The sequence below is a fragment of the Larus michahellis genome, chromosome 6, assembly GCF_964199755.1.
Source record: "Larus michahellis chromosome 6, bLarMic1.1, whole genome shotgun sequence".
Taxonomy (NCBI): Eukaryota; Metazoa; Chordata; class Aves; order Charadriiformes; family Laridae; genus Larus; species Larus michahellis.
This window is the reverse complement of record NC_133901.1, coordinates 18,825,094-18,847,298: the sequence shown is the minus strand read 5'-3', so window position 1 is coordinate 18,847,298 and position 22,205 is coordinate 18,825,094. Positions and strand designations below refer to the sequence as shown.

Here is a 22,205-nt window from a genome sequence, read left to right as displayed (position 1 = left end):
GCGTTGTGCTGTCTAGGTTATAGGGTGTGTAACGGCATTTTTAAGTCTTGCTTCTTTAAACATTTTAAACTCTTGGTATACTACAGTGGTTTCAACAATTGCAAATGTTGTGGAAAAACATCTGAAAGGATGAAAATAGAAAAGATGCTGAATTGAAATAGAAATTATGAACAAAATAACTACATAGAACAGATTAATGTTGTCTTGCTGCTTTACCTGTTAAAGGAATGCTTTATAATGGTGATACTATGACCACAGAAAATAAACTGAAAATATACTGTGTGTGCATTCAAGTATGAAAAATATTTAATTTTAGATAATTCAAATGATTTTTCTGTGGCTACTGTCGTCAGTTACAACAAAATTGCAGCCAGTATTTTATGGGTAGAAGTAGCTTGATGGAGGAGAAGCAATAATATCCCATTTAAATAGTAGCTTGTTAAAGATATACTGATTGGTAATGAGGAACCACACATTTTCTCTGGATTTTTTTTGGTAGATGTTGTGTTATTCTAACAGCGTAATCTGTGTTGCATGGTGGGGTTAAAGTTTATTTCTTTCCTTTAGACAATTTAAGAGATCACACGCCGTGCTAAACTTTCCGCATCCATTGATGAGTGAAGGGTGGATTTGTAAAGATCTGGTAATTAAAATAAGATATTTTAATACCTGGTTTGTTATTTTCACCAGCTCTACGCCCCCACCTCCAATTCTTTTTGTTTTGATTCAGTCTGGTGCAGTGTAGTGGATTTTTGGGAGGAATGAGGACCTGATGGTGATAAACTATTATTTGATAATGATGATGATGATAAGAGCGCCCTAATTGTTGTTTCTGTTGAGGAAAAATATTTTTCTTTATGTATTTATGCTTTCTGAAAGTTAGAGGGTTTTTTGTTTGCATTTAGTGAAAATTCTACTTTTTTTTTTAATGTAGTACAAGTGAAATACTAAGTGATCCACATATTTCATATGGTAACAAGATGTGTTGGCAGCTGTCGTGCTTGTGTGGATCCTCACAACTTTGCTACGGCTGAATGGAAAGGTTTTGAAATGAGTTGAGTCTCATTATTCAGTGTATTTACGTGGCAGTTAGAGGTGAGACTCAAGTGTGTTGTCTCATATCTAAGGCAGCTTTGAACTGGCAAGCTGATGGTAGCACAGCTGCCGTACCAAATAGCTGCTTTGAATATTTAGCTGGGTTCCACACGGGTTTTGGACTTGCTGTTCCACTGGGGACTGGTAAGCTTTAGGACATTTCAGTTCTTTCTAGCCAACCCTCTTTCTCTGCTGGAAGTTTTCTTCTCCTGAATTTTTCCCACTGTCAGATGAGTAATTTTATGTATTAATGGTAACTGGAGGGATAGAAACCAGTACTGAATAAGGCAGAGATGGCCTGTGAATACTTTAAAGTGGTGGTTTAAATAGTACTATTTGGATAACAATGATCAGTAAAAGTCAGCACAGAACAGCCCCTTATAATATATACAAAATATTAATAACTTGTTTGTCAATAAAAAGTTATGCTTCTCCAGTAGTTGATTTTTGTGCTGCTGGTGTATTCCATTATCCAGTGTGGGCACAGTCAGCTTTCCCCTATGCTTGCTTGCTTATTTATTTATTTCATTGCAAGCTGTCTGTATCAAGCAAGGGATTGCGGAGAGACTTTCTGAAGTACCACTTTTGTGTTTCTGTTGTCAGTTAAGGACAATGATGCATATGATTTGGAAGCCTACCAATCGTGAAGGAGTTGAATTTCTGTGAAATAGGAGCATCAAACAAATTTGACTTGCTCTAAATGAAGCGATAACTCCTGCGTATCGTAAAGTTTGGATTTAGTTGGATGGGGCCCTGAGCAACCTGATCTAGGTGGAGATGTCCCCGCTCATTGTAGCGGGGGTGGACTAGGTCACCTTTAAAGGTCCCTTCCAACCGAAACCATTCTATGATTATATTCTATGATGTGCAGGTGAGCTTGTTTGAACCTGCTCTGTGATGTATAAAGAACAGCAGCCCAGTGTACTGGTTACATCCTGCTTTTTCTGCTGGTGCTATAATAGGAGAAATACCTCCAGTTAAGCAGAGCAGGGAAGGGATCGAGAAGGGAAGGAGTGATATAAGTAGTGGAAATCTGTAACAGTAGTGGGGTTGCACATTCTGGCTTATTTTTTTTACAAATGGTGATTTCCCACGTCTAATGGTGTCCAACAAGAATTAGAAAGATGTAGAGGTGACTTGTCTTTATTGGAGAAGTGATTTACAGTAGTGTTTTATTACAACACTTCCCATCCCTTTGTCAGCTGAAGAGCATTGTCTGGATGAAGAGGGTGGTTAATACTGAAGTGAATACTAATTGAAGGGAAGACTCATCTTTAGAGAGTGGTAATCAAAAGAGAAAACTTGGAAGGTTAGAAAAACTAGTGGCAGCATTAAGTGTAAATAAAATGTTTTGAAATACAAAGGATGAGTAATGAGGGAGGCAGCATAGTGAATTGAAGTAGATCATACAAAGGGCTCCCCTCTACCCCGCAGTGGATGTAGTTTACACAGTGGGTTAAATTCATAGAAGACTATCTGTCTTTAAGGCTGAAAGCAAATTGAGATAAATGTCTTTAGAGGAAAATGTCACTTTCTAGTAAAGTTGAAGATGATTTTCTTGCTATTAATATAGACTTGCAAGTTGAATATGTCACTCTGGCCATGTTTGTGGACAACTAACGGGAAATTTGCAAAAATGAAATTAGGAAATTGGTCATGTGTTTTCATATTAAATATTGTCATGCTTCATTCAAGAAGTTTGCTTTGATTGTATTTTATGTAGGTAAATAGTTTTAGAGAAAATCTAAATTGAATTTCTAACTTTGTTTTATCTAACCTCTAACTAATTATTTTTTTCTCTTATTACTTTGTCATAATGACATAAACATCTCAACAATAGTGCTTTACCAGGCAAATGCTTTTATTATACTAAGTGGAATTAATGAGTAAAACTATGCTTATGTGTTTGCAGTACTGGCATTTGAGACCCCAGACTTGCAAGCTGAGCTGTACAAGCAGGCTTATGTAAACTTTCCAAAGGCTTTAAAATGTGTGTCTAATTATAGAAGGTTAAGTATACTGAATTTTAATTTATTTTTTTTTCCCCAAGGCCATGTGGTTATGATATTATTGAGATTCCATAATGCCTCCTGCCGTGACAGACAGCCTTGACATCTGGGCAGTGGATTCACAGATTGGTGCTGATGGCTCAATATCTGTGGACTTCCTGTTGCCCACTGGAATCTACATCAACCTGGATGTCCCTCGAGATGCCACCATATCTCATATTAAACAGGTAATACCAAAGGGTCAATTAACTTAAAAGTTAACTTACATTTGGAATGAGTGCTGTTTCTGATTTTTATATGCCTTTTGGCAAATCAAGTAATGAATTTGGGTAGGCATAAAAAATAATGTATTGAAGGTACATGCATAGCAGATTGATTAATAAAGATGTATATATGTCTGGGGGTTTGGAGTGGTTTTGGGCAGATGGCAAGGTTTGGAGAAATTACTTCTTGCTGATGGTTACACTTCAGCAGAGATTATTCTAATAGCTCTATATTAATACCGTATTGTTACACCTAAGCCTTTTTTTAACACACTGTTAATACATTATACATTGACTTAACATTTCTCTGATTAGTGAGCAAACAGGAGATGCTGTGTCTAATTTGATTTTTGATATAATAGTCACAGATTGTGCTTCTGCTTCCTTTGATTGACATCAAAGATAGGTGCTTTAAAAACCACGTATGCCATTTCTTGAAGGATGTGTACAAGTGCCTTGCTAGGGCATCACTTAAAAAGTGAAGGAATACTCAAATCAAAGGAGGGGGGAGCATGTAAGGAAATAACCACAGATATTAAAGAATAGTCTAGTGATCTTTCATCAGATAATGGCCACGTGAGGGCATTTAGACAAGTTACTGTGGAATTAGGTAGTGGGTGCATGACAACACCAAGTAGTCTGCTCCTTAAACATAATAAACTTCTAAAAGAAAATAAAGTGTGATTTCTCATTCAATTGCATTGCCTGGTAAATAAGTACCTTGTTTTTCATTCCTATTCCGTCTGACAGTATTCACTTTTTTTATAGAAATTGTTTTCTTTCTATCAGTAGTAGCTTCATAGAATTTCTTGTACTCCTCAGTTGAAACTTTCTAGACGCTGAAGTATTTTTTTTATGCGGTGGATCACTTAGTATTTTAGAAGAAACGAGAGTGCCGCTAGAAATTGAAGTGATCTGAGAAATAAATTTTGTGCTATACTCGAATACTGGAAATTATTCTGACTGGAAAAACGTCATTGTAGTTTTAGTAAAAGGATAACCTGGGCAACTACAGGTTGGCTGGTGGGTAAGGTAATGGAAGAGCTGATAGTGATTTCAACTGATAAAGAATTTAAAAAACAAGTGTGCAAGTGACAACAGTAAGGGACTTGAACTAAGCTGTCTGCTGTAAACAAGTACTGTTGATATTTAGCTGTTTTTCAAAGAAAAGGAATGTTTATCATAACTACAGAAGTCTTTCCTGGGAGTCACTGTGTTGGAAAACAAAGCAATAACAAAGACTTTGATGGCATCCTGGACGAGTAGCTTTGCTCCTACCACATTGCTGTGACAAGCCCTAATTCGTGGACGCTTGGATGTATAAATAGAGGACTTGAGTGCAAATATAAGGAGTTTATCTTCAACGTCAAACTGTTAAGATTAAAATAAAAGAAGAAAAATAGCCAATTATTTGAGGGCAGAAGAAGTTTTCATTTCTGTAGACTTTATAATTCTACCAGGCCAGTACTTTGGGTGATGGCAAATGGCTGCTTTCTGTGGAAGTCGGTTCCAGGGACTTCATGGCTTTTTTAATTTTACAATCGTTAAGAGATATAATAAGTACCAGTAGCTGGAATTTGAAGTTAGACGACTCGGGCGGGGGGCGGGGGGTGGGGCAAGGTACAAATTTTTAATCAATATAATTAGCTATTGGAGAAGAACGTGGAGGCAATAATAGATTTAGTCCTTTGATACCTTTGAAGTTGGAATTTTTGCTCTACACCAAAGGTAGTTGCTAGGCTCAGGTCTCACTCAGCTAGGCAAAATATGCTGGAATACATCACTGTAAAGCAGAATTCATTGTACAAATCTAGGGAATATATGCAGGTGTCTTCAGTTTAGCAAAAGGAGTTCAGCTTCAGTTGTTTGAGAAGAGGTTTTTGCCACTGCATTATTGATCCTGCAGTTCTCATTTCAAAATAGGTTTCAGAAACAAATCCAGAAAATGTAAACTTTTAAAATTAGGATAAAAATATTCTGACAGATAAAGATTTGAATAGGATTGAGGTTGGAAGAGCTCTTTTTACTTCCAATTTTGATTTCTGCTAAGGATTTGATATATTTTATGTATTTGGTACATTGGTGTTACTTAAGGTGTAATCTGCTACTTAAGTATTCCGTTCAGTGAAGTGTTATTTAGTGTTCTGTGAGTGGCTTGCATGTCTTAGTGGCCTGACAGTAATTTACAAATAAATTTACTATAAGCTTCTCCAGGCAACAGGGAATTTGTTGTCTATGTATTACAATAATTACTGGAAAAGGAAAGTATAGATGTGTCTTGATGGAGAAGGATTTTGATAGGAAGCTATAGGAGTGGATGGAGGAGAGTGACGTTTTGGTGGTCAGTGCAACATCTGCCTCCAAAATCAGTAAGTGCTTTGTTACTGTAGTGATAGCCATCCCTCCTGCAACTTCACTGCAAACAGGGCTGTATTGGGTCAATCCCAGGATAAGCATCAGGAGGAGGGTTAGTGCTGCCCTTCTCTCATCACCTCAGAGTACTTGTCCCTATATGTTTTTTGTCCTTGGGATGTTTATGGACACAAGTTGCTGCTTAAAAATAACCTCAAGATAGTGACTACAAACAAGACAAAGTAAATACATAATGATATATAGGGATAAAAATTAACCAAGTTAGCAAATATATTACTCTAATGTTCCTTTGGGAACACAAATGGAAGTCAGCATTACCTTCAGTGCCATGAGACATGTCCATGCTTTCTTGGGTTGTTTCATTTATTTATTTATTTTCTTTGCAGCTGTTATGGAAGCAGGCACATGCCTATCCACTCTTTCATCTCCTCATGGAGATTGACTCGTACATGTTCTCATGCGTGAATCAGACTGCTGTACATGAAGAATTAGAGGATGAGACGCGGAGACTTTGTGATGTTAGACCCTTTCTTCCTGTCCTTAAACTAGTGACAAGGAATTGTGATCCAGGAGAAAAGTTGGATTCCAAAATAGGTGTCCTTATAGGCAAAGGTAATTACACTTAATTTTTTTTGAAAAATGAGGGTAAACTTTGTTTTGTGTATAACTGGGCAGGTGACCGTGGAAAAAATTTTAAAAAATAAATTAAAAATTGTTTCCCTGAAGGAATTTGCCTTTCTCAAACCAGTACTGATCTAGTTTAAAAGAATTTAAATACTTAGGACAAAACATTTGGAAGTTGTTGAAAGCTACTTTCTGTCTGGTATTTTGGCAATGTATTGTATTACTGCATAAATCAAGAGCAAATTTTATCTTACTAGATGAGGGAAAAATCTATAACGTTACTACTAAGTGAAGGAAGGCATAATCCCTGAAAAGTCTTATCATAAAGAGCCTAACAGCAAACTGGATACCCAGAAGGAACTAGAAATTATTATGGTTTTGTTCTACATGGTTTCTGAGTTGGTTAACAATATGATTCTTGTTTTTGCGCTCAATTGTGGCACTGATTTTCAGCAAACAATGAAAAGCTATTTTTAAAGGTTTCACACTAACTTGTTCTTGATGTTATTTCAGAATTTTCAGCCTTTAAATCTACTCTGCTTGGTTATACAATCAAGATTGACAGGGTCGTGTGAGGTCATACCTCTTGTTTTAAAACAATGAACCATTGTTAGCTCTTTTATAAAGACTGCAGGTTTTGTTTAGATTTCAGCAGTACACTGTCTGCCTATTTGTTAAAACTGACAATGGAAACAGTTAGCCAGTTTAACCATTCAGACATATTCTGACAGATTCTGAGAGATTCCCATTCTTAGATTGAATATTTTGGTTATTATAGCTATGCAAGATCCTTCCTTATGCAGCCCCTATTCTGCATCTTAGCAGTGCAAAAAATGTGTTCCTGTCTAAGCTTCTAAACTTAGTGTTTTGTTCTCAAAAGGTGTTTCAGTGCTTTGTGTAATTTGGACAATGTCCTTCAAAGTTCAGGAGAAAAGAAAGAAAGAAACACTTCAGGCCCTATGCTTCCTGAAGTACCGAAGAATCACAGCTGTGGGGACTCTCCACTGTGTATTCTCTCTTTACATATTTTGAAAAAGGAACTTTATGGGTCTTGGATTGGTTGAAATTTCAGCCCTGTCATTTTGACTTGAGTAGAAGATTTTAATCACAAGGAAAATTCAAGAATAAGTTTATCTATCCTTCTTTTTTGACTTTTAAATGAAATAAAAAAGATGGTCTTTCTGTGGGATTTAAAAAAAATACGAACAAATTGCAAACACTTTGTCTGCTCTACAGTCTTTAGGATGCACTTGCTGTGCTTGCTTTGCATTTGCTCTTGTGAGGAGAGACTTAAAACTTTCCAAACTATCTTGAACCCAGAGCTTAGTTGGGAGGGATTCTGTGGGAAGCTTCCATGGAGGATAAAGGAGTTAGTGAGTACTGGGAGTTTTTCAAGAACGCTCTCCTGGAAGCACAAAACCATTTCATTCCCTTTAAAGATAGGGGAAGTAGGTGAAGCAGGAGACCCCTTGGCTTAACTGTGGGCTTCTGAGACTGTTCAAAACCAAGAGAAAGGTGCCAGGGATGGAAAAGCAGACAAATACCTGTAGAGAACTACAAGGGCATTGCCAGGGCATACAGAGATGCAGTGAGAAGAGCAAAAGCTCAGCTCGAATTGAAATTGGCCAGAGATGTCAAAAATTGCAAGAAAGCGTTCTACAGGTACATAAACAACAAGCAGAAACAGAAGGAAAATATTGTCCCGCTCTTAAACGGAGGGGTGAATTAGTCACCATCAATGCTGAAAAGGCAGAGGTTCTCAACATTTTCTTCACCTCTGTCTTTACGAGCACTGTTGGGCCCCAGGCCTGGTGTTGTGGTTTAGCCCTAGCCAGCAACAAAGGACCAGGTGGTCTTTCACTCACTGTGCCCCCAGCAGCAGGATGGGGAGGAATTGGACGGGCAAAACTCATGGGCTGAGATAAAGGCAGTTTAACAGAACAGCGAAGAAAAGAGGAAAACAATAACAATAGTACTGATAGAGGAACACAGAAAGCATGATTAATGTACAGCCGCTCACCGACTGGAACCCAAAGCCCAGCCCGCTCCCAAGCGGCAATTCACCAAGGGCAAACCTGATCGCCTTCTACAGCAAAGTAACCTGCCTGGTTGATGAGGGGCGAGCACTGGACATTGCCTACCTGGATTTCTCCAAGGCTTTTGACACGGTTCCCCACAGCCTCCTCCTAGAGAAACTGTCGTGTTATGGTCTAGCCCAAGTGGTCTGTGTGGTGGGTGGGGAACTGGCTGACACGCTGCCCCCAGAGGGTGGTGGTAAATAGCTCTTTTTCAAACTGGCAACCTGTCACAAGTGGGGTCCCCCAGGGTTCAATATTGAGCCCAACGCTGTTTAATATCTGCATAAGTGATCTGGATGATGGTGTCAAGTGTACCCTGATGAAGTTTGCTGATGACACCAAACTGAGCAGGGAAGTGGACACTTGGGAAGGGAAAGCCACCCTGCAGGAAGACCTGGATAACCTGGAAGAGTGGGCTTCTGAAGTCCAACAAGGACGTGTAAGGTCTTGCAGCTGGGAAAACATAATCCAGGAATGCAGCACAGGCTTGGATCTACCCAGCTGGGGAGCAGGTCTGTGAAAAGGGACCTGGGGATCCTGATGGATCACAAGCTCAATATGAGTGAAGAGTGTGCTGCAGCAGCAAAGGAAACCAACAGGATGCTGAGTTGCATCAAGAAGGGCATCACCAGCAGAGATAAAGAAGTCATTATCCCACTCTACTCAGCACTTGTCAGACCACACCTGGAATCCTGTGTTTGGTTTTGGTTGCTGCTGTGCAAAATAGATGTGGACAGGCTGGAGAGGGTCCAGAGAAGGGCCACCAAGATGACCAAAGGACTGGAAAGCCTGCCATATGAGGAAAGGCTGAGAGAATTGGCTTTGTTCAGCCCTGAGAAAAGAAGGCTGGGGGGAGACCTTATCACCATGTCCAAGTATTTAAAAGGTGGCTACAAAGAAGGTAGAAACTCCCTTTTTACAAGGAGTCACGTGGAAAAGATGAGGGGTAATGGGTACAAGTTACTCCTGGGGAGATTCTGGTTGGACACAAGAGGAAAATTTTTCACAGTGAGAACAATCAGCCATTGGACTAATCTCCCCAGGGAAGTGGTGGATTCCCCAATATTGGACACTTTTTAAGATTCGGCTGGACAGGACGCTGGGCCATCTTGTCTAGACTGTGCTTTTGCCAGGAAGGGTTGGACCAGATGATCCTTGAGGTCCCTTCCAACCTGGTATTCTGTGATTGAATGATAATAAAGGTTTGAGCGGGATGGTAAATAGATGGGCAGTATTTGTATGGGTATGTATCCTTTTGCTTGCTTGAATTCTTTCAGGTCTCCATGAGTTCGATGCCTTACAAGATCCTGAAGTGAATGACTTCCGAGCTAAAATGCGGAGACTCAGTGAGGAAAAGATTCAGTCGCTTGTGGGTCTCTCCTGGATGGACTGGCTAAAGCACACTTACCCACCAGAACAGGAACCTGTTATAGCAGAGAGCTTCCAAGATAAGCTCTATAGTGGAAATCTTGTCGTGGCTGTTCATTTTGATAACTGCCAGGTAGGAATGGTTGTTCGTCACATTTCATGCACTGTTCTTGATCCTGATCTGAATTAGCATGGGATTGATCAAGGATGTAAATGAAATAGAATGCTAACATTATGGTGTTTGCTCTAAAATACAAATTCTTTCACCACAAAGTGAGGATGTGAACTTACAGTTGTGAACTGCACTTCTAAAGTCAAATTACAGTTCTACTTCTAAAGTGAAAATGTACAACTTTTATATTCTATATTATTTCAAGTTCGTTTAAATGTAAAACATAATTCAAGGACATTTTTTGGCCAATTGTTACTGTGTTGCTTCATAAGCGTTCAATTTTAGGCTCAGGGGATGCTGGTGAATTTGGAGGCACCATATTTAACACTTCTCTGTGTGTGTGATTCATTGTTGAACATCTTTGGGGTTAATCTGCTAATTAGGTTGAGCAATACATTTTTAAAACAAAGAGGAATTAGTATTCCCTATGCTAGACACGCATATAGACAAATAAAACACTAGCTGAGACCTTCTGTTACCTTTCTGTTCCGGTGAACAAATCTATAGCTTATTTTTAAAATAAAAATCCCTTTAGTTTCCACCTAAAATGATTTAGCTTCAGTTTTTTGATGCTGAAATTGCTGATTCTCCTGAGTCCAGCATTCCCGTTATTCATTTTTGCAGTGTTCTTTTGGATAGCAGCAAGGGATCAGCATTGGAAACCTTAAAATCTTCCAAGTGTTTAAATATGTCAGGCTACATTTGGTGTCTGTTTTGACCCAGGTGCTAGATACTGATGGTCTAATGATTCAGCTGATTTTACTTACAAAACTATATTATTTCTGATACTATCTTTTTTAACTTAAAAAATAAAAAATCCAAAATAGTAAAATCATATGGCTCTGGAAACACTAAATGCAGAGGTGAATACTAACTGGGTCACCAGTAACACTAGCTGATGTTGGATGCATGGGTGGTTTTATGACAAAATCTTTTTCCGGTCCTTTTTGGCTTAGTAGAGGACTTGTAGTTGTCCAGGAGCGAGAATATCTGTGTGTTTGTCAGCTTTTGATTAAAATATTGTATATATGCATATGAAAACAGTACAAAAGCAGTGCAAAAGTTCATGCTGGTGCAGAATGTATTTGCCTGCTGTTCTACTAGCTTAGGCTGCTGACATTTCAAATGTTTCACATGCTTCTGCTGCCAGTTCTGACCTTCAAAGCTATTAACAGTTCAAATCTGAGCCACTTTTTAGAGAGTCAGCTCTGCTCCAGACCTTACTACTTGCACTGAGCACTAGAATCATCTCAGGGGAATTAAATTGGAAGGTATGGGGACTGCTGTGTTCCTTCAGTAGGAACGCTGCAAGATTGAGAGAAAGGAATATTAAAATACTTTTTGTCTAGAACGCATGGGTGAGCTGTAAAAGCTACCTGATTATCTCTGGCACAAGAGAAAGAGGCTGATCCCCGTTTCTGTGACATCCATGTAGAGACCCACAGTTTGGAAGTCAGGCAGCTGTCACAGAGCACCAGCTTTGTGGGAAGCAAAAATGTCATTCCCTATCTACCCAGTGCCAGTTATGGTAGCAGGAGAAACCCTTCATAGTCTGGCAGCTTTCTGAAAGGGAGAACCTGTTGTGAACCGTGCAGAAAATGAGAAAATACAGAACTAATTTTGCCTGACTTTACAGAGTTAGATTTTTCTGTTAGGGCAGCTTGGCTTCTTACGAGTAAACTTCTATATAAATATAGCACAAGTCAAAAGAATGTAAGCCAGACAACACTTCACATTTGTAAATAACTATTTTTAGAATGCGTACATCTTCAGGAATGTGTGTGTTTGTGTAAATAAAAAAAAAAAGCTAAACAAAACTCCAGAACTTGCTGAATCAACCTTTGCAAATAAGCGTGTGCAGAGTGTGATGTGGTAGATTAAGGGATATGAAAGATTTCACAGAAGACATTTTAAATGAGGAACTTTAAATTAATTTAAACCTTCTTTTTTTTTAACTTTAAAAAAGAAAGTAGCCTCTTACCTTTACCTTTTTAGAATGCATCAGAGTTAGAGATACTTTGTAAATATGTAGATAGCCTCTAAAGCTTTGATTAAAAATTTTGTTTGAAAATGCAGAGTCTTTCCATGTTGTATTCAGAATGCCACAGGTATTGGCTGCTACCCCTCTTTTCTGCATTCCTTGAAGTGAGAGGGTGTTATTGTATATAAATCATATTAACAGTTTCTTCTGCTTTATTACTTGAAGCTTTCTTTTCATTCTGAGTACAGTGGTACCTAGAAAGAGGCTAACTTGCCAGAAAGAAAAATTAACACATGTAGTACTGCTAAATACCTTGAAATGTAGGCAGGATTTATTGTCCCTCTCATTCACATTCTAAAATACAAGCTTCTGGATCCATATACTGATTTAGAAGTCTTTAAATCACTGCTGAATCAATTAGATAAAGTTCTGCGTTCTTGTAAGTACTCCTGATACTATAAAAGTTTTGGAATTGACAATTTTGCAGCTTCTAGGGTCACTATTGCTCTGACTGCACTGAAGACATAGACATTAACTGTAAGTGTTAAAATAGACTGGTTTTAACAGTTGCGTATTTCTACCTATTTAATTGTGTATGCTACAATTTAAACCTTTTATGACTGCCCATGAGAAGTTTGACATTCAGTATTCCTGTTTGTGTTTTGTTAGGATGTATTTAGTTTTCAGGTGTCTCCTAACATGAATCCCATCAAGCTGAATGAGCTGGCAATCCGAAAACGTTTGACTATCCATGGGAAAGAAGATGAGGAAGTTGATCCGGCTGACTATGTGCTGCAAGTTAGCGGAAGGCTAGAATATGTTTTTGGTGATCACCCGTTAATTCAGTTTCAGGTACATAAAGCTCTTTGGAACTTACCGTAAGAGTTCTGTGGTGCCTTGGCCAAAATTTGACCTTGCTTCCTGTGCCATTGGATGGTCAGCTATGCTACATTTCCTCCTCAAGTCTGCAGCCTTCCGCAATTGTAAAATACATGTGCACCACTTCCTTTGTATCTTTGAAATATATTATTTGTTTCTTTGATTTGAAAGTCACTGTAGAGACATTCTGCTAGCTGATAACAACTGTTTTCTATGGGCTTTTAGTATATACGCAACTGTGTGATGAACAGAACTCTTCCTCAGCTGACACTAGTTGAGTGTTGCACCATAAAGAAAATGTGCGAGCAGGAGATGATTGCCATAGAAGCTGCCATAAACAGAAAATCATCCAACCTTCCTCTTCCTCTTCCACCAAAAAAAACAAGAGCGACAACTGTAAGTTGATATGGAGAATATCTAATACCCGAAAGGAACAGTGACTTACGGAATATAAATCATAGAATCATAGAATGGTTTGGGTTAGAAGGGACCTTAAAGATCATCTAGTTCCAATCCCCCTGCCCTGGGCAGGGACACCTCCCAGTAGACCAGGCTGCTCAAAGCCCCATCCAGCCTGGCCTGGAACACCTCCAGGTGCCCCAAGATGGGGCATATGCAGCTTCTCTGGGCAACCTGTTCTACTGTCTCACCACCCTGAGGATCACAATCATGGTGCCTGGGATTTGTGCTGCTACTACTGTTTTCCCGTGTAGGTCAGCTGGATCAGAAATAGCAGACCTTGAGGCTTTTTGGAAACTTCTTACCTTTCTTCACCTCATCCATCCTCCTTCTCCCCCACTGTCTCCTTTCCATTGCTATTGATTATACTTTTAATCACGCCCCAGAAGAGCGGGTAATAACAACTGGAGAAGTTACTGCAGAGAACCTGGATTCTTTAAAAGAGGGACGGGAACCTTTAAAGGTCTCCTCCAACCCAACACATTCTAGGATTCTATGATTCCAGCTTCAATGTAACATGTAGACTCCACTAGCTTGGGCAGTGGTAGTCTGGGATCTCTTCTATTAGCCCGATGTCTTGCATGGTGTTGCCAATTCAATGATGGCAACTTTTGCCGTAATATATGTCTTAACTTTTCTTTTGATGTGGTGCTTCATTTATTGCTAAAGTTACGACCTTACAGCACAGTTACAATTTACATACTGTCACTCTAAGAAATGTCGACAGACTTTGCTGTATTACACACTGTATATAAATGAACACTAAATTTGAAGGGTTGTTCTGAATTGTCAGCAAGTAGTCCTGAATGTATGTTCCCACCCCCCTTTCAGCTGCGTATTTTTTCTAATTTTTTTTCCCTTTAGAGCATCTTGTATGCTCTTGTAGTTATGATAACCAATTTATTTTTTAAGATTTCAAATTTATATTTTTAAACGTGCATCTTTTTTAGTTTGTATTTATGCCTTTTGCTTAAAATGCTTTGCCTGTAAAATAGGTCTTAATATATTACAGTGGTTAAGAACGAACGTGTATCTTTGTTTCCCTTCTCAGAGTGTATGGGATATTTCCAACCCTTTCAAGATTATTCTGTTAAAGGGTAATAAACTAAATACAGAAGAAAATGCCAAAGTAAGTAACTATGCCTGGTATCAGAAGACGTTCTTTTCATTTTAATGATTTAGTGAATTTAATGTTTAGGGAATTCAGAATCATACAGATTTCAATTCAGCAAAAGTCTAAGCGTTTTTAGTTATTCCCGGTTATATTAGTAGTATTGGCTACAACATTGCTTTATTGTTTGAAGTGGGTATGTGGGTATATTGTATGAAGTTGGGAAGTTGAACATTATCAATAATCATGGGCAGTATGACACAAATGTTCATATGGTACTTGATTTTTTTAAGATAGTATCTTTAAAGTACAGATATTAAACTGTTGTAAACATCTGACAAACAGAAGTAGATTAAATATTAAAAATTTTTCAGTGGAACATAAGGTATTTTGGGTAGTCCAGAATATATTCTCTGTGTGTCTAAGCATGAACTGCATGCTTCTATCCAATCTGTCTTTTATTTTCTAAACATGCTGAACACAAAAAAAAGCTGTAGTATCACTTCCTGTAAAAATGTACATGACTGGGCTACTGGCTGTTTTACAGACCACAAGTTGTTAACACATGGGATTTTATTGCACAACTGCTTTAAGACCTTACAAGACACTTGCCTGTGAGGTAGAACAATATTCATTTCCTTTGTTTTGTTTGGCAATCAATAAATGAAATAGCCAGTCATGGAGATGAGAAAGAAATTCAGTTAGCCTCAATGGCTAATTTGCTGTTTGCTGTTCTGATGGTTTGTTCACGATACTCAGTGCATCTGTTTTTTCTTTCAAAACTATTGTTACAACCTGGTCATATATTAGCAATACTACATTTTACTCCATATGGCTAAATGAGCCATAGTTACAATTTACTACCTGAGACACTGTGACTGTGGAAATAGATGTCTGCAAAAACAGATGTTTCTCTTTCTTTGTCGAAACTGTTATTTAGCTAGTTGTAATATCTTCTTAGCTCTACATTCTATAGACTCAGAAAGTTTTTAAAAGAAAAGGGAAGGGAAAAGAGAAGGTGGATTCCAGAAGCGACACACATATATATATATATATATATAGCTTGGGGGTGTTTTTTCCTACTTAGAAAAATTGAATTTTGGTTACTTTCAGTATGCTTTTAGAGGAAAAAGAAAATACGTTGATTGTAAACTTAAGGAGAAACAGAAAAAATTTACAGTTCTTTGGTTTTGGTGCCGGTGGACACTATCTAAATATTATTTAGTGTTTTGAATGCTTTTTAGTTTTGAAAACTTTAAAGTCCTGTAGTTACCCAAGACCAAGAATGCATGTAGTAACCTTGCAAGCTTGTGCATGTTTCCCTGCGTTGTCCGTCTGCACTAGTATGGATGGAATTGTCACTATTGAGAACGTATTTGTTTGCTAGTCCTCATTGTAAGGCTGTTTAATTCACTGCCATTGTTCTTTTACTTTCGTTGTGCTTTGGATCAAGCCAATATTCATCCATTTTTGCTGAAACCACCAACAGTGTTCCCAAATGCAGTGTTTGTAGTGGGAAACAAAACATTTGTCAGATGGGTAGCACTCCACTGCTGTGAGCTGGACTCAGTGTTTTTCCTAGAGCACGAGTGACTTCATTCAGCTATTGAACACATAATTTTCCAAATACATGACATTTGTAATTGCTTTTCTTTTTGTCTTGCTCTTTGGCTGTGCCATCAGTACATACAGTTTCATTAGTGAAAGGGGAGTGTCATAATGAAAAGAATAAAATTTGGATCAAATCCCTTACATTAACAGGATTGGAAATCATGGAATTAAAACTAACCAAAAGGCAAGCAAAATAACAATCTGTTCCAACAGTACAGTACTTTGTTACTATCAAATTTTACTTGATCATTTATGCATTTTATATAAGTCAGGGAAGTGTGATAGCATGTAAAGTTACAATATCAGACGATAGCAAGTCAAAGAACAATGTTCAAAATTATGCAAATGTGAATTTAAATCTCTGGTTTAAAAAAAACCAAACTGCCAGATTTTAGAATATTTACTGTTGCTGGTGTTAAAGCACAAACAGTTAATACAGTAGATATGATCACATTCCCATAAGATATCTGTAAATCAGCAAAAGAACTTCATTATAAATTCAGTTGAACATACACAGTGGATCTCCAAATGGATTAATGTAGGACCATCTGGTGAATTGTTTCAAGAAGGTTATGAACCAACCGATTTTAATCAGTTCTCTGATACCGGAGAACATAAGAATATAAGGTACGTATATATACATATAGGTATGTACACACACGTATAGTCACTTAGATTTCATGAAGCAAGATAACTTTCATGTGATCTGTTCCATGGATGTTCACGTTGCTGTTCTTAACTAACAGTGGTTCGCAGTGGTGAAGCTGTGCTTGCCAAAAATAGGTAATAGTGCTTTTTATGAGTATTGCTGGGACTCAAGTAAATACAGTTTTCTAAATGGATCTTTTCTTTCAGTGATTGATTGTAAACTTGGGAATGAAATTGGGATTGTGTATGTGTAAGTCAAGGAGTCAGTTTAATAATGGACGTTCCTTTGGCACCTGTATCGAGGAGGAGTGTAACCCATAGCAGTGTGTTCTCCAAGACCTAATACCCCTGCCGGTGCCTGTGCAGTGACAGCAGTCTCTCGATCAGTGGTAGCAATTGCTTCAGAGAAGTCCAGAACGATCAGAACAGGTGTTATTTGGAGACCATCATTGGTGCTACTAATGCCTTCCCCGGGGATTATTCTGGGCTGAAGACAGATTTGCTCTCCAGCATGAATTAATTTAAACTGTATTCCACTTTGCCAATGACTAGTTTATCTGGGCTGGTTTATGAATGGAGAACTTAATACTGAGCAGTAGCTGGTGTAGCCAAAAAGATATCTTGAGATTGTAACTGCCTTGATGTTGATCACACTATTGTTTCTTTGAAGGAGGGTAAGATAGACTCTCTGCCAGAACAGAGCTTGTCTAGGTCAGTTGGGAATTCAAAGGTGAATTATTTTTTTATCCAAAACCTGTATCAAGTTTGAAACATCTCTGTCTTTCCCTTGCAGTGCTCAGAAATATGATAGCTTAAAGGGAATGTTGGGAAGGTTATTTGAGGAGCGGAGGGAACCTGAAACATCAGTTCACCTTTTACTCATGTAACTGTAACATTGAGAACATTTTTTTCAGTGTTGACCAAAGGATTAAATCTGTGGTTTGTTTTTTTCCTTTTCCTCTCTCTCTTTTTAAAATCACTGATATTTTGGAAGGTCACCTGAAAGAAGTTGACGTATTTCTCTCTTTGTTGTTTGCTCGAGCAACAAAAACGAAGACCTCTGTGTCATTCTTGTTGAAGCTGTCCAAGAGTATGGATACTAGGAAACATACAGTTTTCTGCATACCCGTGTTATTAAACAGAAATGCAGAAATGAGCGACACCTTGGCATTGACCTGTAATGTGTTTAATTTCAGTGCCAATAACTCAGACTTCTTTCTCTTCTTGCCATTCTCCTTTCCTGTTTCTTATTTCTATCATTCAAGCTATCTGGTTCTGTTGGTTTCTGGGTGCTAAAGGCAAAACAGAATTCCTGGGAATAACATTGTTGTTATTACTACAGGTGATTTCTGATGCGAGTCATCAGTGTTCCCTCTCTACATTTTTACAAAAAAATTAAGTAAAAAATGAATTCTTAAGCTGAAAAAACCCCAAATTTTTCTCCGTTAAAAGCACAAATTGGTTCTACCTGGTGATTTGAATTTGAATTCAGAAAGATAGTGTTACCTTTTTCATTCTGCATAGTTGTTTCTTTCCTACAATTTCCTTCCATGTTAGGTATGTTAAGTTAGAAGTGTTTGTATATCCGTATATTGTATTTGTTACTACAAATGAGTTGTTAATATTATTAGTAATATGTGGTAATATAAGTAATTCAGTACTGAATAAATTGTTAGCCACCATTATTTAAACAAATAGATTTTGATTTGGCCAGGAACATGAATAACAAAGTAAAAAGAACCTTGTTCTCAGGAATCGTTTGGTTCATTTTAAAACCTCAAAATTAGCACTGCTTTTAAGATAGAAATATTGATGAAATGCCTATGTGTATGTTCTGTGTAATATTCTGTGCAGAATTCTGTATGTTCTGTGGCAAGCTTAAAATTTCTCATTTCTTTATTGCAGGTTCATGTTAGGGCTGGTCTTTTCCATGGTACAGAGCTCCTTTGTAAAACTATTGTAAGCACAGAAATATCTGGGAGAAGTGACCACGTTTGGAACGAAGTACTAGAGTTTGAAATAAATGTCTGCGATCTGCCAAGAATGGCAAGGCTCTGCTTTGCAGTTTATGCTGTGATGGATAAGATGAAAACTAAAAAGTCAACCAAGGCAATGAATCCTTCCAAATACCAAACCATTAGGAAAGCAGGAAAAGTGGTAATTCTTTCATTTTTCTTGAGCGTACCTCTGAATTTTGTTCAAATGAGTATTTTCATTGTCCTCGCTTTAGTGTTCAAGAATGCAAAATGAAAAAATAATTAAAAGGAGCATGCGTATTAAGAATTGCACGTCTTGGTATGAAAAAACTTTTCATACTTGCCAGACGTGAAAATTTTGGTTGTAAGCTAGTTGGCAAATGGTTGTTTAAAGAATTGTATTTTAAAAGGTCAGTTTTGTTCTCAACTCTAGATGCGCTGTGATTGGGAAAAGGTGAAAAAATTAGCATCTAGGCTCACGCTCAGGGAAATGTGTATTTTTACACTGGCAGAGTGGCACCCTTAAAATTAAGCCTTATTGTCCTCCATGGTACTGGAGTACGTACTAAAAAATATGAATGTGTTTAACTGCTTTTCTGCAAGATACCACCATTTAAAACCAAAACAGCCCTCTCAGTTTTTCTTACATTGTAGTGCATGCTGCGTAGTAATGTTCACTTGCATCTTAGTTCCCATGTAAAAATTGTTTTCTTTCACAGCATTATCCTGTAGCCTGGGTAAATACCATGGTATTTGATTATAAAGGACAGTTGAAGAATGGAGAACTGGTACTGCACAGCTGGTCGTCATTTCCTGGTGAAGTTTAACTTTTAAAATTTGGACTTTAAACGCTTATAAGACTAAAGAAGAGTAGTATGAAATAGTAGAATATTTACTGTATGCATGTCCAATTCTCCTGTCATAATCTCTTTACTACTTGTATTTTTTATGTGGATCCATATATAACGTGTTAATCTCTTTCCTGAAAGTAGTGTGTATCAGGAAGGAGGAAGGACAAGAGTCTGTTTGGAGATAGTATTCTAAAAGTTTTATCTCTTATGGAAGGAAAATCACATAAAAATAGATGCATGTTTATATCTAGTGTTACCTGTTTTTAAGATGCAGTTTACTTTTCATTTGGTTCCCTGTGCTATCATCCTAAGCTAAATAGATAAAGCTATATTGTATGTGACAATATTTGCATCATCAGGAAATGTGAATTAGAATTTTTTTTGTCTTCCTTCCCTGACGTTAAAATTGATTAGTAAGAATATCTGAAATCTCCATGTCACTCTTCATTCCATCCTGAGAAACCTGTATCGACTTGGCTGTAGTGCTGAAAGAAATCTGGCTTTAAACTCTCTTCTTTGTTTCATACTATGGGATATAGAGGCAATGTGTATACTGCTTTACAGAAGCTGCAGATCTTAACTGGGATTTGATTCAGTATAGGGATATCTCAGTTTCCCTTGACTGTTATGTTTATTTTGGGAAGAGAAAATCAGTTTCTCATGGGGTGATAATCCAACATTTGTGAATGGATTATGGATTTGTGTATGGGTAGTTTATGCTGGAAATGCAGTGCATTGTAATAAACGTGCTGTGCAGCAGAACATGCTTCTGTCTGTCGTATACAGTAAGCAATTTCTTATTCCCTTATTCTGCCTTTCAGATTTTTTAATCTTAATGCATGCCTGGCCTGTAATATTAATTGTTCTGTCTGATGTTTCAGATGAACTTGAAGAGATGTTGAATCCAATGGGAACCGTCCAGACTAACCCTTATGCTGAAAATGCAACAGCTTTGCACATTAGATTTCAAGAGTATTCAAAACAGCCTATTAATTACCCTCCCTTTGATAAGGTAAGGTATGACATCAGGAGCAGTCATGAATGCTTATGTGTAAATAACTATTTCTTATTTCCTTTCAAAACTGACTTTTCCACTGAATTCCCTACTTCTGCCTTTTAGTTAACATACTGCAGCTTTATAAACTTGCACTGCGTGAGAGTGCCGGTGCTCTGACTTCGGGGTTTTCGGGTATTTTGAAGACTTACACTTTTAAAAATACTTTGTACATGGTCTCTTGAGGGTCAGAAGCATAATCAGTTTCCAATATCAATGATCTCACAAAAAGCTAAACTTACCTGCCATTTTGGAAACCTTCAACCTGTGCTTGCCTGAGATCTGTACAGACCTGGTACTTTGTACAAACGTACGTTACCCATTCTTTGGGACATTTCTTGCCTCTATGAGGATAATACCCTTTTAAGGATAAATAGAGTCTTAATACTGTATCAAAAGGGATTCCTCGAGGTCCGCTTTTGAATTGAATCCATTTACGCCACCCGGTAGTTTTCTGCAGATCTGATAAGAATGTCTGTCTAGAAAGGAAGCATGTACTTGGAATACACGTGTTAGTGTCTGTAGCGTGGATGCTAGATAGCAAGTTGTTCACAAACCAGTAACTAAAGCTAAGACCAGGAAACAAGTAATAAAATAAGTGTTCAAACAGCTAATGATGCATTTAAAAAACAAGGTTTAACTCATCTGTACATTAGTCTGAATTTTTGTTTTGGGAAAGTTAATAAACACTTTGAGAAAATGGCCTTTAATTTTTTTTGAGGGTTTTGCACCTTTGGGGGCATGAACAAAAAGACAGAAACCACCATGTTTTATCAGCTTTATTGAAGAGGGATTTGGGGTTTATGGTTCATCAAAATGAAATCAAACAACAAGCTAGATTTTTGTTGTTGTTGTTTTGATTTTGGATTGGGTTTTGTTTTTTTTTTTTACCTTGTTGGTGCAGTATTTGTTCTTGTGTTTAAAACAGCATTGGAAATGTCTTAAGAGCTGAAACAGTACTGACTAATTGTCTTCTTAATTATGGTGGACCAATTTACTCTTCATACTGGACATCTTTTTATCAGTTTTGTTATTGGTTTATTTGTAATGCTTTAAATTGTTTGCTCATTACACTATATGTATTTAAATTTTAAAGCAAAAAAAGCTGCTGCTTTTATGTGCATGTTACAGACATGTTACGTTAATGTTTCTGAAGTAATAGCGTACTTGTTCTAGCTCTATTGTTCCTTTTGTACCTGCGATACCAAGTTTTCAGTATGTTAAAATGCTTAGGTGAATACAGACAAAAGATTCTACTGCGTAAGCTACCTGATGTATTGACATTAAGGTGGTGTCTGATGGTCTTCACCATCCCTTGTAACTTCTGTTTGGCTGCTGGGTTTTTTTCTTTTGTGACTTTACCCGTTTCTTGAACTTTGCCTGGGAAATCCTGCGTAGAAAATCCCAGAGCATCTTTATAAAGTGATTGTGGAGCTGGTGGTGAAACATTGAAAGCATTCAACTTCGAGGAAATGATACAAAATGTGGGTTTTTTTAGCAGTTCTTACATTTTTTTTCAGTAATTCTGCTACTTGCAATTCCCTAGAGTTAAGAAACTGGTTTGCAGTAGCACTGAGAAAATTGGAACTCTAAACTCCTTGATAATTCATTCAATTTCTGTGGGTATCCTGAAATGCCTCACTAGGAAAAGAG

The 22,205-nt window shown here is 37.6% G+C and overlaps 1 protein-coding gene across 3 annotated transcripts in view; it reads left to right on the top strand.

Annotated features, from left to right (window-relative positions):
- PIK3CB (phosphatidylinositol-4,5-bisphosphate 3-kinase catalytic subunit beta) overlaps positions 1–22,205 on the top strand; it is a 112,496-nt gene that overhangs the window by 62,539 nt on the left and 27,752 nt on the right. For all 3 annotated transcript variants that reach the window (XM_074593226.1, XM_074593225.1, XM_074593227.1), the window contains 9 exons: positions 3,146–3,331; positions 6,127–6,352; positions 9,720–9,943; positions 12,633–12,815; positions 13,068–13,238; positions 14,353–14,430; positions 18,577–18,828; positions 19,367–19,463; positions 20,380–20,510. In XM_074593226.1, the coding sequence (XP_074449327.1) occupies positions 3,179–3,331; positions 6,127–6,352; positions 9,720–9,943; positions 12,633–12,815; positions 13,068–13,238; positions 14,353–14,430; positions 18,577–18,828; positions 19,367–19,463; positions 20,380–20,510 (1,515 nt within the window). In that variant the 5' untranslated portion in view covers positions 3,146–3,178. The remainder of the gene's footprint in view (positions 1–3,145; positions 3,332–6,126; positions 6,353–9,719; positions 9,944–12,632; positions 12,816–13,067; positions 13,239–14,352; positions 14,431–18,576; positions 18,829–19,366; positions 19,464–20,379; positions 20,511–22,205) is intronic.